Below are 16,271 nucleotides of genomic sequence, written 5' to 3' on the forward strand. Positions count from 1 at the left end.
TTCATCAGAGAACATAACTTTGGACCACTCAGCAGCAGTCCAGTCCTTTTTGTCTTTAGCCCAGGCGAGACGCTTCTGACGCTGTGTCTTGTTCAAGAGTGGCTTGACACAAGGAATGCGACAGCTGAAACCCATGTCTTGCATACGTCTGTCTGTGGTGGTTCTTGAAGCGCTGACTCCAGCTGCAGTCCACTCTTTGTGAATCTCCCCCACATTTTTGAATGGGTTTTGTTTCACAATCCTCTCCAGGGTGCGGTTATCCCTATTGCTTGGACACTTTTTTTCTACCACATCTTTTCCTTCCCTTCGCCTCTCTATTAATGTGCTTGGACACAGAGCTCTGTGAACAGCCAGCCTCTTTAGCAATGACCGTTTGTGTCTTGCCCTCCTTGTGCAAGGTGTCAATGGTCGTCTTTTGGACAGCTGTCAAGTCAGCAGTCTTCCCCATGATTGTGTAGCCTACCGAACTAGACTGAGAGACCATTTAAAGGCCTTTGCAGGTGTTTTGAGTTAATTAGCTGATTAGAGTGTGGCACCAGGTGTCTTCAATATTGAACCTTTTCACAATATTCTAATTTTCTGAGATACTGATGTTGGAGTTTTCATTAGTTGTCAGTTATAATCATCAAAATTAAAAGGAATGAACACTTGAACTATATCAGTCTATGTGGAATGAATGTATACATTATACAAGTTTCACTTTTTGAATGGCATTACTGAAATAAATCAACTTTTTGATGATATTCTAATTATATGACCAGCACCTGTATTCAGTCCCCTTTTTTTTTTCTTTATCAGAGTTCTGTTATCTTTTGGTGCAACAGCTGCTAGCAGGGGCTGTTTGGCGAACTCATTGATGCATTTAAGTATGCTCTGAAATCTGAGAACCGATCGTCACTTGCTGAAAGCAACCCATTGATGAGTTACTTTTTTTGGAAAAAAACAAAAGACCAAAAACAGATACGAATATCTTTAAAATGATTTTATTGCTTGCAAAAAAATGTTGGTGTCCAGAATTCTTTGATTGTCCTTAAATGCAATTAATGTGCCTACAAATGCATAACTATGCATTTGACACTGAAATAAAGGGGAGTAAATATTCATAGATCTGTTTCATGTCTCAGGAGCTTGTTTTTTATTCTGTACTAAAATGGAAGGTTGGAAATAAATGTAAAACATACATTTACATGTTATATGTTGTGATTTTATAAGTTTACAGTAATGGAACAAAACAAGTACTATTAATGGTATAAAACTTGCTGTAGGACCTAAATTATTTTTTGACCAAAACCCAAAAGGGGAAATAGTAAAAAATAAATAAATAAAGGCTTCTCAGACTGATGCTGCTATGAGATGGATAGCAATGGCTTCTCTGCTCATGACAACCCATGCCCACCTGTCTTTTGACTTCAGGTACAGCTATATGATTGATAACGTCATCCTGCTGATCACGGGCACCCTCCATCAGCGGGCCATCTCTGAGCTGGTGCCAAAGTGTCACCCGTTGGGCAGCTTCGAACAGATGGAGGCGGTCAACATCGCCCAGACCCCCGCCGAACTGTACAACGCCATCCTGGTGGACACGCCCCTGGGTGTGTACCTCCTTATAAACTGCTATTTAAACAAAGGAGGATGTAAAAACTGAATAGTATGTCTCGTGCAGAACAGGAGATGGCAGCAAAGCTTAAAGAAACATTCAACACTCCTTTCTGTTGGTTTGGTGTAAATTATTTCTCTTTTCTTTTCAGCTGCATTCTTCCAGGACTGCATATCTGAGCAGGACTTGGATGAGATGAACATTGAAATAATTCGTAACACGCTTTACAAGGTAAAGCATGTTATAATTATGATCATAGCAATAATGTAGGTGTGTGTTTACGTGATTAAAAATGAGAATGGACTGAAACAAAAAATGTAATAAAGAGAAATTAGATAAATAGTCAGCAGGCTAAAATCAGAAGAGAACTCAACAATTGCAAATATTTTATTATAATTTGATCATTCGTTTTTCACTATAAAATTTTAACAGCAATGATTTGTTTATTCATGTTTTCTGCTTAAAAAACATTTTGAACCATGTCGTCTCAGGCATACCTGGAGGCTTTCTATAAGTTCTGCTCCAACCTCGGAGGAACCACGGCTGACACCATGTGTCCTATTCTAGAGGTGAGTTTCTGCTTTATTTAAAGAAAACAAACACACACACACACACACACACACAGCTGGTAGAGGATATCTGTCTGAATTAAAAATCAGAGGCACAAGCAAGAAGTTCTGCCACAGAACAGATATGGATGTCACTGATGCCTCCACTGGTTCGCTGCTTAAGAAAGATGATACGTTTGTCACATTCAAGCCCTATAAATTTGCATTTTGTACAAAAACAAATACATTACCTGTCAACACAGTATGGTTTATTATATTGTCTTGAAGAGGGTTTAGTGAGAATGTGTGTGTACATGAAAATGAAAATGTTTATGTTGACTCTAAGTGTGGCTATAAACATGCTCAGACTTTTTGGCTTTGAAATAAAGTTTCCGCTCAGTCACTTGTTGCTCCAGTGACCTTTCTGTCTCTGCTGCAGTTTGAGGCAGACAGGAGAGCCTTCATCATCACCATCAACTCGTTTGGCACAGAGTTGTCCAAGGAAGACCGCGCCAAGCTCTTCCCCCACTGCGGCAAGCTTTACCCAGAAGGCCTTGCTCAGCTGGCCCGGGCAGATGACTACGAGCAAGTCAAGGCCGTCGCTGATTTCTATCCTGTAAGTCCAAAAGCCTGCTAGGGTTACTGTAGCTTTTAAATATAAATGTAATCATTGAAATGTTAACTTGTCTTTCTGATCCCTCTGAATTTGCATGCAAAGCTAAGGCAAATGCAGTCGGCCTACTTCCCAAATTTAGTGCGTGACTGTAATTTGAAGAGGTTTTTTAAAGGTTTTAAAGTCAGCTGAGTTTTGACTCGTTCCCTTGTGTCTCTCAAATTCCATGTTTTTAAGTCTCCTGTTGGTGTCTGTTACAGAAACACATTGTTTTAATAATCACTATCACTATATGTCTGACTCATTTCCTCAGGAGTACAAGCTGCTGTTCGAAGGTGCTGGCAGCAACCCAGGCGACAAAACACTGGAGGACCGTTTCTTTGAGCATGAGGTGACATGATCAACTTAAACTTATTCCTAGTAGAGAAGCAACGTATGTGTCTTACACCTTACGAGCCCGGAGTCTGGCTGCACTCCGGCTCATTCATAGCTCCATCTAGGTTTCACTGTCCACTGGTTTGCTAACTACAAACATGAAAAACATTAGCCGTGAATGTGTGAAGAAAAAAAAGTCAGAAACTAGAGATGCCAACGATCGATCTTCAGGTGAATGGAATCGGCCATGACCGGAGCTGGGGGGGCAGATCACACATCAAATTTACATGCATGCTGCGCTTCACAGTGTGTCAGTCAATTAGTAGTGGGCTTGTCATTATCAGCTTTGTGGTGTTTGTACACTCAGTCTCTTCCTCCTTCCTAATTCCAGGTGAAGCTGAACAAGCTGGCCTTCCTCAACCAGTTCCACTTCAGTGTTTTCTACGCCTACGTCAAGCTGAAGGAGCAAGAGTGCAGGAACATTGTCTGGATCGCAGAGTGCATCGCCCAGCGGCACCGCGCCAAGATTGATAACTACATTCCCATCTTTTGAGCCTCCTCTTCCTCTGTCCGTCCCTCCCCTTCATGCCTTCATTTCATTCAGTCTTATGTCTTGAACAGTGTCTCCGGTCTCACCTCGGTGTTAAAGATTCTGATGGTTTGATGCTAAATTTTCCTCATTCTTCACTCGTAGGTGTTAAATTGGTTCCCAACACCAGAGGTTATTTTTGTAATGAGAGTTCCAGCCTGGCTTATTATTGCCTAGAAAGTAAAACACATAATTTACTTAAATCAAGTCTTTATTTGGAGAAGAATGACATGTGCCTGGCCCCACAGAGGTGGTTGGTGTCTGGTATCTGCTCACCAGGCAAAGGAGGCAGCTCATTTGACTTCCAAATACATATGATTGTCTAAACTTTCTGAAGTGTGTGTTGTGTTTGGGGGCACGCTATGCCCACTGAACACATGCTGGTAAAATACACCAGATTAAGAATTTGCAAGTCCAGGCACATACAAGCCCTGACAGTGGTGAAGCATTTATTTTTTATTTTACCATGAACTCCCAACACAGCAAGCAAATAATCTTTTTCAGATCGTTAATCTGCAGGCACATGCAACACTCAAGTGTGCACTATACTGTATGTTTTGGATTTAATGCCGTACCAAAAGTTAATGTCCAAAATCTGAACCTAAACCTCAGAACTTCAGCCAGTCCAGAAGAAAGCGGACACGAAAACGTTCCTCTGCTCAGCGTCAGTCTCCACCAGGTTCTATATAACCTGTATTTATTTCTGTTTTAGTGCTAGGTTTTCTCAGCATGTCTGGTCATTACTGTGGTTTTTCCCAAAAACTAACGAGTAAAATGTGTGAGCCCCAAATGATTTGTTGTCTCAACTAGATTATTGTTAGATATTCAAAATACAAGGCTTTGAACAGGAGCTGCGAGTCCTCACCGTCCCTGTTGCTGTGTGAGTTTCTGTGAATGAACGTACTGGAATGAGGCAAAATCTTGTGAGTATATGACAGACTTAATGTTTAAAGTATACAAATATATATAGATATTTAAAGATGACTATATGATTTTGTTTTTCATGCTGTAAAAATTGATTTATTGCCGTATGAATCTGTTTCTTACTTGTGAAATGTGTATTGTAAATGTGACAAAAAAATAAACTAAACTGCACTAACGCAGGGCTAGAAAAATCTAAGGGACTCCTCAAATGGCTTTGACATTTTTTGTTTAGTATGTGCAGGTGACAGATGTAGAAACGGAAGTACGAAATCAGTCTGCCAAAGAGTAAAGCTAGGAATTATATGGTGTACTGTGTGCTTGTAGAGTGAGGTTTTGTATTTGTTTGCTAATAAGAAGGAATGATTTAATTAATGAAATGTCATCCAAGTATCGTAGACTCTACAGCCATGCTAGTGGTTCTGCCAGGCTAGGCACAGTGGTGCTTTTAGCTACAGTCCTGATGCCAGCTGGGGCTGATGGGGATGGCATTTGTTTTGCAGGTATGGAGATACTTCAGTCTGAACCAGAGTGAGGGACTGACTAACATTACTCTACCTAGGTTGCTAGCATGACTTAATAAATTATAAGCCTTAAATTAGAAACTTTTCTGGTCACACAGGAAAACAAAACAGACGCTAGTGGTTATCAGGGTCTTGCTGGACAATGTTTTAAGGCTAGTCAGAGCAGAACCTCCCCAATAGCAGTGTGTCTCAAAATGTTCCCTCTAAATATAAAGGTATTCAGGATAAAAGGGTTTATGTTCTCAATGGTTCACAAAATGAACTTCATTTTTTGTAAGTTAGTTTATTTAAAAGAAGTCAAGGTCCACTTACTTTATTTGCATGTCTCTGTCTTCCTCAGAAGAGGTTTGCGTAGTTGTCCTCACCTGACAGTATTAGTATGGAACATTGATCACAACAGATGGGTTTATTTAATCAATCAAACTCGGTGTAGTTTCAGCACCTAATGTAGAAATAAAATGATTACATTTAATCTATGAAACAAAATCAGATTTGTTAAATTCAAATATTTGGTAACTGCAGGCGCAAATGAAGGATTGAGCACAGCTTCTTCTCTTAGGGTTTAATTGAGTCCAATCAGGCTGTTCAGCTCCAGCTGTTGAATCACCAGCCTGCAGGGCTGTCAGTAAACCTCTTTCTCTTATCAAAGAGCATCTGAAAAACAAAAGGGAACAAACCTATGAAACTCACTGAACCATGACTTTACAGCTTAAAACCAAAGCTCGACACTTTAACTTGCACTGTTCTGTAGGCCTTACAGACTGGGACATGGACAAGGAGCTGAAACTGGCAACAACCACAGACCAGTTTTACCATGGTGACTGTTTTTCTTTGTTCTGTGGTGTTTGGCTTCACAGGTTAAAAAGTGATTGTTATTCACTTCCTTTCATTCCAAACTGCACAGAAATCAATGGAGGACTCAATTTATGTTAAAACTTGGGGAACCAAGTTATATTTATTAGTATCACATTACATTTTGGAAACTGAATGGCGTCTGAAGGTCTGCTTACTGATTTTAAAGTGCAAAATGTGCTGTTTGTCATTGTCTAATGTTGAGTGTCATTGTGTTAATCTATCACTGGTGACAGATGACAAACTGAATGATCAATATGTGGTCCAGAGGCCATCGGTAAGAGCCTCAAGAAGAAAAGATGAATTCATTTGGTACGATAAAACGTCAGGTGAGCTGTACAGAACCTGCCATCTGTCTGTGGACTGACCTGCTAATTCAGCAACAACTTGTCTGGTTGAGCTTTGCATGATTTACTTCTGACAGCTTTGTATTTTTTTTATTTTTCCCCTCTTTTTGTCCACATTTATATTTTCAAACCCTTTTAATACACACTTGAATGTAATTCTAAAATTATATTGAAAATATCCCGTAAAGTTTCAGTGTTTCTCACCACAATGGATTGTGTGGCTGCAGCCAAGAGATTACTAACTTAGCTAATGTATTTTGTTTCTTACATAAACTGAGCAAGCAAACATCTTAATTAGAACCACTGGAACACTTTTATAAAATTTATTTATATCTTTGGGCAGAGCCAGTAGGTTCTGCGAAGATACACCTGCCGTTGATTGTCTTTTTCAGAAAAGCAAAAAGTTGTTTTGTCTGTTGCTGCCATTAGGCCTATGTCCTTGCCAAATTGCTGTAGCAACTTAAATGTCTGCCATGATTTTTCTGTCCCATCAGACACCTTTGTAAAGCCAAACCTGTGGCTGTTAGTGAATCCCAATATTGCCTGCCCGATCCAGTTTGCAGAAGCTGCAGCAGATGTGCAGACGCTTTGCAAACCTGCTAAACAAATCCAAACACCCCTCCTGGACCCTCCGAAGACCCAACATCAACTTAACACAGAGGATGCTCCCTTCAAGGAGGAACTGCCTCACTCAGTTTCCTCCTCCACTGAGTATATGGTAACATGAATTACACCAACAATCACTGTTAACAGTAAATGTGAGTGGGTGTGGTGACATGCTTTATTTTACACTCGCTGTTAAAACCCTTTAACAGTACATATTGTGCAACTAGTCTTAAAGCTTCCTTGTGGAGTTTTTGACCTCTAGGAGCGCTATAGAGCTGTATTTCTATGAAAGTTTTTGGTCAGAGCACATGTGTGAGGACATGCACGGACTCGCAGTCCTACTAATGATCTTAACTATTCCATTTATCTACAGGTGCGGGTAATGCCAAAAGATGCGTAGCAATGCATCAGTGTATTCATAACATCTTAATTGACCCCATTTACTCCTAATAGACAATCTGTATCTGGAAAATTGCATCTGATCACATGCTTTTGCATTTGGTATTTATAAAGGGCTCATAGATAACGTCTGCAGTTCAGCTTGACATAACAGGAAGATGCAGAGGTGGACTTTCCAACCGGTTGGGCAGATTGTTCTGCTATTTACACCTGCCTGAAATCACAATACAAACCTGGCTTTCCCATTGTAATTATCCATTTACACCTGCATTAACTTGTTATTCTTAAATGGATGTAAGCTCCAAATACCAACAACAAATTAATACCAGGTGTAAATATGGTCTTGTACCGAGTAACATGTAGTTCTCCGACATGCTTTTAAAAAAAATCCAGGATAACAGCACAAACACTATGAAAGGATTCAATGCACTGATTTAAATTTGTGTGTAATGTAAGCTCACAATCCTTGACTATTAGATCAAGAATGAAGACGTCTCCTGTCGACCAGCCAAGAACAGACGGAAGGGAAGGACCATGAAGGCCAGGGTAAGAACACTAGACCTGAATGTGGGGAGCTCTCTAATTACCTCTTTAAAAGCTGTAAACGTATCATCTTACTATATATATATTTTATTATATGAGAGATGGGGTTTTACATGAAGATAAGCAATTTGTTATTTCTTATAGATTTCTTTTTGTTTGCTCTCCATATGTGTGTTTTTGTTTTTTTTAAGTGGAAAGTTATAAGGTTTAAGTGGTAAGTTAAGGTAATGACGCCTATTTCTGTGCATCAATCAGCATTTAGTGATATTTGGATCAAAGTGTGAAGACAGTTGTGGGATGTTGCCTGTACTGTCATCAAATCTGATCAAACACCCTGACAGACGTGATAAAGCAAATTAGCTTGAGTAAAACTTAATACGTAATGATGTCAAATTTGTTTGGCTGTTGCCTTTTTAAGCATGCATATTTAATGCTATCAACAAAATCTAAAGGTTTGATAGCAAGGTTTAGGGGGCTATAGAAATGAATACATTATACTGATCATGCCCTGTAAGTTTGCGCTCAAGTGTGGTGTATATGTATGTTTCTTCTAGGTGCTCTGGAAATGTTTAAATAAACTGCATCAGCACCAATAGTTAGTTTCTATCTGCCTCCAGGACAGTAAGACTCTGAAGCCAGGATGCTGGCCTCGTCCACCAGTGAATTACTGCATTCTCATCGCCTTGGCGCTCAAGAGTAGCCATACTGGGAGCCTCAAAGTCCAGCAGATTTACCACTTCACCAGGTCAGAATTTGTTTGCTAAAACACATTACAGGTTTATGTAAAGATTGAAGGTCCTATCCCCTGAGATTATGAGACATACACGTGCATTCTGTTCAGTAATTGCATGGCACGCATTCGGACATTTTTTGTTGGTGCTGGAAGGCAAAAAATAGTATCTTCCAAAATGTCAGACTGATCTTTTAGATCTCTATTGGGCCTGTGTGCAATTTCTAATGGTACAGTTGCATTGGAGCAACATGTTGCACCCCAGCTTGTTTTGGAGTATTAACCTCCCTCATTCCTTTCTGTCCTTTCCCAGAGAGCACTTCCCCTTCTTTCAGACGGCTCCAGAGGGTTGGAAGAACACCATCCGACACAACCTGTGCTTCAACAACAGCTTCCGCAAAACTTGCAACCAGCTGTTAAAAGATGGCAAGAGAAAGTCGTGTTTTTGGCACCTGACTCTGGACGGCCAACGCCGGCTAAAGGATGAGATCTGCACTTTGACAGAAGAATCCTTCAAGCAGCTGGAGAGGAGCATGTCCAACCCAGGTGACTGTGATAAAACAATCTGAGGAAATGAGTTAAACACTGTGATCCTTCTTTACTGACCAGACTAATCACCACAACCTATAACTTTAGCTCTCACTGCTACATTAACTTAATGCTGTACCCTAATGAGAGGGGAATTAAGAATATCTTGATTGCTGACTTAGATTTTCGTCAGTGTGCAGCAGCAACACACTTAAAACAAAAAACACTTAGTCCTTTGGAAAACTTTGGGATGATAATCTGTAATAAAGATTTTAGCTTACATGAGTTAAATCTTAAGACTTAAGTGAGTTGCTTCATTTATTACTGACTTTTCTTTTTGTTTCAGATGTTATTCGGAGTTTACTCGCACTGTGATTGCAGTTACTAAAGGTATCTGTTAAACTATATGCATAGTTTTTTTTTTTTGTTTTTTTTTCTATTGTGCTGCATATTTCTTATGAACGTATTGTATTTAATTATTGTAAATGTTTGGAGATTCCTAAAGGATTTTGATTTACATATTGTAAAAAAAAAAAAAGTAACGTGAGGAAATTTGCACAATGTCACCAGTTAAATCACTAAATAAATACTACTTTTGTGTATACAAAGTCTGAGTGTCCGATTACATGTGTTCATACATTTCTGTGCCTTTCATAAACCATTACAAATAACAGTGAAAAAATAGTTTTATGTTGCGCTGTGGTTCTACAGCCCTGTCCACTTCCTTATGTAAAGGTCTATCTCCTCCATGCTCTTGAGACTGTGCTAGGAGACTCCTTGGCTGCGGTCAAAGTCTTTTTATCTTATTTATTTTTGTGCTTGGGAAGGTTTCTAACTGAAGTGAACCAGAAATATTTCTGTGGCAGCCATGATAAGAGCTGGTCAAATTAAACTAACTCTAAAAGCTAAGGAAAGGTGCTTCGATGCTTCCTTTCATATCTCCTTTAGCATAAGGGTACACCTGACCATCTTTTACGCAATTCCATGATTCCATTGTCTACCTTTTTAGGTGGGTAGATTGATTGCGACAGCTGGTATGGATGTGCCGTACTGGAGGAGCTGAACAACATGTGCAACCTGAATGGGTTGCAGGTACCGCCTCAGGCTACCAGTAGTGACAAGGACACTAGCAAAAGGCAAAATTGGAGAACAATCGGTCAGGAAGGGAGGAGGAGAAGAGCAATATATTTGGGGCCACCACGTGCAAACCATTCTCTTTTTAGCGGTTGTCTTACTGTTGCCTCTTCAGTGCACCTGTTTTCACTTTCATTTGCACCAAAACAGATGACGTTGATTCACAATCGCTTATCCTTCCTAACTGGACAGATTGACATCCATGAAGTTAAACTGACTTGATGTTATACTGTGATGATTTAGTGTTCCTTTTATTTCTATTAAGCAGTGTATATTTTTCAGTTCGGTAGGTAAATCTCACTTCATTTGCCAACAGTCAAATAAATGCTTTCTGGATGGCTATCGCAGGGAGTTGATAGTTTGAGTGTGTTTGCTAGTCAAATGATTGTCTTGATGTGTGGAGCTCAAAGTAGTGAGATGTTAAGCTGGATTTTAGCGGCTCATCAAGCAGCTCCGGGTGTTTTTCACTGAGCACATTGCAGCATAAGACAGCAAAACAATGCATCAGGACAGGTAAGTACACACAACACTGACGCTGCCACTCAGTCGACTGATTTTAAAGGGGTTGATAAAGTTTTTAGTTTAATCTCCATTATTGGATTTTCATGGTCCTTTTGAGCCATTTATTTTTAGTAAAAAGTGTCATGTCTGGCATAAAAGCCTTCCTAAACGCGGGGTGTAGTCTTTAATCTGCCTATTGTTGATGTCTGTGACCGCATTCATCTGCAGAGCAATAAAAAAGTAAAATTGTTTATTACAACACACAATAGCACAGCATGGTTCAATATGATGCTTTAATGTCTGTACAACAGAATACTGATGACGAACACTGGCACCTCTGGACTTTTCCTCCTCCTCCTCAGTAGTACTGTGTCTGGACTGGGCTCAGTGGTGGTGAGAAATTACCAGTACATCAACAAGTCTAAAACCTGGCAAGAGGCTCAAAGCTTCTGCAGGTGGGTTTTATTTTTAATTCCCATCATTTATAGCTATTAAAAGTTAGATTGTAGTTACAATTATACACAATGAGGACTGACTTTATCATTGGAAATTACACTTGTCTTATTATCACATTCACCTGAAAGGTGATATAAAGCTGCAGTGTGAAATCTGCCTCACTCAGTGGCACCTGTATAAACCTAAAGAGTTTCACTTCATCAGAACAAAACGAGTAATCCCGATGTTTAGCAGGTAGCATTTGCCACATTGGCATGCTTTAATTAATGGCAAAAGGTACTGATGAAGCTAATGGGATGTTCTCAGTTTAGCAGATATTTGCCTATAAACCAAAGTATTGGACAAAATGAAGTTCTTAGTGAAGTTACTACAATTTATCTTGAGGAAAACATAAGTGCGTGTATCAAATTGCATTATCTATCTAATGTCCAAACATTTCATTTAAAACCATTAATGACAATTGTGACGTATCACTTTGCAAATAAGCTTTTATTTTTTTATTTTTTGTCTTGTCCAAGGAGCGCATTTTACACCGACTTGGCCACCATATACACGCAATCAGATGTAGACAGTTGGAACTTGAAGGGTTATAATGCATGGATCAGCCTCTACAGAAATAGACCTGGCCTATTCTGGTTATGGACTGATGGACGAATTGATGACCAAGTTTTCTGGGCAGACGACGAGCCACGAGCTGATGAAAGTTGTGCTTACGTCATTTACAACAGCAAACGGTAATGGGAGATTGTTCTTACACTGTTCTAAGTACTTTAAAGTGTTTTTTGTTCGTTGTGTGTGTGTTTTTTTTTTGTTTTTTTTTTTTTTTTACATATAAGCAGATTAATGATGTGTATTTAATAACATTATTTTTTTTTTATATATAGCACCTAGCATACATTCAATATTCTGAGTGTTCCTCTTCTACTAATTACAAAGGTGTTCATCAGATTTTACACCCATGGTTATGTTAATTCCATTGTTCTCTGTAACTTGCAGCTTTTCTGTATTTGAAGTGTGTTTCTTAATGTTGGCTATGTGTTTCTAAATTTGCTTGTCTTATGTCTATTTGCATGTGTTTTCATTAGCTGCAGTGCACTCAACTCGCTCTGCCACCACGGGAGAGATAGGATTTGCTTTGGATTGATTATTTGATTTGGAAAGTGGTCAGCAGTAGTGCAAGCTTTTGTTTTTTGCAGTAAATAGGCTAAAACATTAAAAAATAACTGTTTCCTTATTATGGCAAACGCATATAAACATTATATATAGTAAGAATAATATGAATGTGTATTTTTCACATTTATGCATTAAATTCTTCCTCTTTTTCATTTTTTTCGTTTCTCTTGAAAGGTTTTATGGCGCCAATTGTGCACGATCTTTCTTCTTCTTCTGTAAGACGGGCAACAATTCCATATTTATACCACAGTCGAAGATATGGTCTGACGCCCAACAGTACTGCGAGGATAATTACGATGGTCTGGCAACTCCCTACAGCTTGATTAAAGTCATTCCGAATGACTTTCCAGTCTGGATTGGTCTGCACAGAAATGGTAAAGACAAACACAAGTGCATGATATATATTTTGTGAACTACACTGCTGTAATGCTATAATGCTAATAACCACCTTGTATCTCTTGAAACAAACAGAAGGGCAAAAAAACCCATCCCTGGGTGTTCTTTCCTATTTTCTTGTTCTCAATATTCCTGTCTTTAGCCATGAAACTAATAATGGGATCTGACAAACAGGAAACAGACTTTCACCTCCTCTGTGATGATTGCGTTTCAACCTACATTTTTCAGGGGAAACATGGACGTGGGGCACAGGCTTGTCAGAGTACAGAAATTGGACATCAGGGGAGCCAGGGAACAACAGCGACTGTGTTTCCATCTCCTCTTTGACAAAAGAGATGGCCACCCAAAACTGCTCTGCCCAGTTTCCCTTTGTCTGCTTCAAGGACAACCTGGTCCTGGTAAAGGAGAACAAGACCTGGGAGGAGGCACTGGAATACTGCCGAGCCCTCACGTCACCCTACCCATACAACAGTGACCTGGTCAGCGTGCAGCCTGGAGAAGACCACAACGATGTGATGTACAGGGCCGCGGAGGCCGTCACTGAGAAGGTGGGTTAAAATTCAGTGACACGTAAGAAATGTTGACATGAGAGCTGTTTTAAAGGTGCTATGTGTTAAGGTGGGATTTCTACATCAACCACTGCTCTGCGGTGCAAATTTAGAGGCAAATCTGAATTACTTTAAAGCAACAAAACAAAACGGGAAGACACTGCTCTGTTTCCAGAGCTAAATAGCCGTGTCCAAAATATTTCACTAGTGCACTATATTTACTATCTGGCCTTTGATGTGTGTGAAAAGTACAGTCATGCAATATTACACCTACCATTAGTGATGCAATTACAATACACGTCTCACAATACAGAGTAAAATATTATGTTTTATTATGTAAGCAATAGTACATGGGTGAATGAGGGAATGCTATCAGACTCAACAAACAAATAAAATCTCACTTATGCCTAAACTAGAGGTGGTTAAATGGTTCACAACTTTAAATCGATCAGCTTTCATTATTGATATGATATGAAAGTTAAAGGGGGGGCGAGGCTTAGTTAACAGTGCAATATTAATAGCCTACCTCCTGGTTCGCTTTCTGCAGCTACCAGCAGACGAGACCCATGTGACGAGGTGAGCTAGACATATTTCCCTAGCACTATAAAAACTTTCTACGCTTAAGTTTCAAAAATTTACATTTCTCAAACAATATAAACATTAGAGTGACTTAAAAGAGCCAAGCCTGCATTATGCAATAGTTTTTTAATATATATATTTAAAGCTGTTAGACTAATAGTCTAGTACTCAACCTCTCACAGTTCTTCAAAAAGAATGAGACTGGCTGGGATTCAAGCTGATTGTTGGGAATGATGTTCCCTCCCCAACCCTTCAGCTGCACTCAAAATCACTCCAGAGAGGCAAGGTGCCCCCAAGACGGTTAGTCAGTTGTACAGATTGAAGGAAAACGAATCTCTTACATTTACAGACATTTAGAGTTTCCAGTCCTACAAACCAGCATGTTTGTGAACTGTGCGAGGACATCCACGAGGAAACAGGCCATGAAAATAAATAAATCTAAGGATGAAGACGTCACTGTCCCACATACATGGTTTGTTTGACACCATTAAGAATTGTGTTGCAGAAAAACCACAATTTTATTTCTTGCATCTCTATCTTATTTGTATTATAAGCATTGATTCTCAGACTCTGAGACGGTGCACATTTATTTCAATGAAAGCTTCTCATCCAGCACACACACCTTAAAAGCCTTTTCTTTGGTTTACTTCTGTGTTGTGTAGCCCGCTGCATATGCTCATTAGCATCTCTCTTTCCCTGTGATCACCAGCCTGGCCCATAAACTTCACATTGAGATTACATCATGCACTAAATTGCTTTTATAGGCCCTCGGAGTTTATAAATATCAAACCTTAATGATTTGAAAATTAATAATACAAAGAGTTATAATTGGCCGTGTTTGCTGTTGAAGGTGTCCTGTGAACAGTTTTTTTTTATAATGGTGGTCTATGGGGAAAGTGTTTGTGGACAGCAGGTGATTTATCTGTTGCAGCTCCACGGTCCAGCTCTCAAAATACAGCTATGGAGGTTCATTAGTTGTTTCCTCTCCTTAGGTGTGGGTAGGCCTCCGATTCCTGGCCGGTCATTGGGTGTGGGTGAACGGGGCGGATATGTTGTACTCTGACCTGCCTGTCTGCCCCCTTGTGGGGCAGCACTGCGGATCCTTATCCGTGAAGGACAACGGCAGCGTGGAGACCACAGACTGTTTGGAGAAAATGAATTTCCTGTGTTACAGCACATGGTAATGACATCACTACCATCGTCTGAATCAGGGTGGTCCCGACCAGATTCCCATTGCACCTTTCAAGGTTATTTTTACAGGCTGTTCAACTTGGTACACAGCATCTTCAGATGGTAGATATACAACTATGTGCAAAAGCTTTAAATACATGAATGCAATATGTATCACATTAGGGAATAACTTTGCAAAGTTTAAATTTAATAATTTATTTTTTTGAAACTATTGAAACATTTTTCTGAAATGTTATCTGTAATCTTTGAATAATGTTCTAACTCAGCTCTGTTTAGACATAGTCGTGTATCAGCTCAGTGAAAGTTATGCACCGTTTTGCTCTCTTTATATAGATTTAAAGGTACAATGTGTAAGATAGGGCTTAGTTAATTTTTTTTTATGTTTTAAAACTCATTTTTAACAGAATGTGAAGAAGTAACTGCCGGAATTTATCAAGCTTCTCAACGTGCCATCTTAGTGTGCTGAGAATTCATGAAATTTACCCTTACTTTTAAACTTAGGAATAAAAGCAAGTTATCAAATTTCTCAAAGCTAAGAATCACTCTCCCAGTTTTCTCCCAGTCCCAATTTAAAACGGCTCCAGAGGTCTCTCAAGTGGTTAGGAGTTGCCAGTAGGGCTTGTGATGGCACTGTGGAGACAGACATGCGGAGAGGAGAGGAAGAATTCTGACGACGCGCATTTAATAAGACGGGGTCGGACAGCGCAGGCGTAAACTTTGTTGGTGAGGGACGTCATGTCACCACTGACTTTACGCAGTCATGTGTTTTCAGTTGAATTGAAGATGGAGATGACTCTTCGTTTCAAACTGTCATGGAAACAGTTTTAGCACTTGCAGCTCCACACACTGTCACGCGTTTCATCGACTTCCCAACACCATCCGTAATCTGACATAAACAAACACAGTTCATGCAAATAGCCGGCAATACAGGAGCACTAGGCATATAAAGAAACTTTTTTTTAATCTTTCATTTATTAATGTGTAGGCCTATATCATAATGTATTATCTTGAAAATTCCTTATTGTTAAATGTGTGGTGAATATAAACTCCTCCTAAATGTGGATATAACACCTGTATGTGAAATTAATGTGTGTACAGAGTAAACTACATATTTGCAAATT

The 16,271-nt window shown here is 39.5% G+C and overlaps 3 protein-coding genes across 3 annotated transcripts in view; all 3 read left to right on the forward strand.

Moving 5' to 3' along the window:
- Positions 1–4,839, forward strand: part of LOC123959145 (V-type proton ATPase subunit d 1) — an 8,866-nt gene extending 4,027 nt beyond the window's left edge. Inside the window, exons 3-8 of the mRNA XM_046033045.1 lie at positions 1,414–1,592; positions 1,749–1,828; positions 2,089–2,166; positions 2,585–2,761; positions 3,072–3,149; positions 3,525–4,839. Coding sequence (XP_045889001.1) covers positions 1,414–1,592; positions 1,749–1,828; positions 2,089–2,166; positions 2,585–2,761; positions 3,072–3,149; positions 3,525–3,686 — 754 coding nt within the window. The 3' untranslated portion in view covers positions 3,687–4,839. The remainder of the gene's footprint in view (positions 1–1,413; positions 1,593–1,748; positions 1,829–2,088; positions 2,167–2,584; positions 2,762–3,071; positions 3,150–3,524) is intronic.
- A 920-nt stretch (positions 4,840–5,759) lies between these two features.
- foxr1 (forkhead box R1) lies at positions 5,760–9,781 on the forward strand. Its single transcript, XM_046033046.1, has 7 exons — positions 5,760–5,984; positions 6,256–6,348; positions 6,861–7,084; positions 7,849–7,917; positions 8,532–8,659; positions 8,958–9,190; positions 9,519–9,781. Exons 1-7 carry the CDS (start codon positions 5,864–5,866, stop codon positions 9,545–9,547), a joined length of 897 nt encoding a protein of 298 aa, XP_045889002.1. The 5' UTR covers positions 5,760–5,863; the 3' UTR covers positions 9,548–9,781.
- Positions 9,782–11,125: 1,344 nt separating this feature from the next.
- LOC123959266 (macrophage mannose receptor 1-like) lies at positions 11,126–15,143 on the forward strand. The gene is made up of 5 exons (XM_046033218.1): positions 11,126–11,262; positions 11,782–11,997; positions 12,611–12,810; positions 13,061–13,380; positions 14,952–15,143. The coding sequence occupies exons 1-5, from the start codon at positions 11,126–11,128 to the stop codon at positions 15,141–15,143; spliced, it is 1,065 nt and encodes a 354-aa protein (XP_045889174.1).
- The last annotated feature ends 1,128 nt before the right edge of the window (positions 15,144–16,271 follow it).

Source organism: Micropterus dolomieu, linkage group LG20 (assembly GCF_021292245.1).
Source record: "Micropterus dolomieu isolate WLL.071019.BEF.003 ecotype Adirondacks linkage group LG20, ASM2129224v1, whole genome shotgun sequence".
Lineage (NCBI taxonomy): Eukaryota > Metazoa > Chordata > Actinopteri > Centrarchiformes > Centrarchidae > Micropterus > Micropterus dolomieu.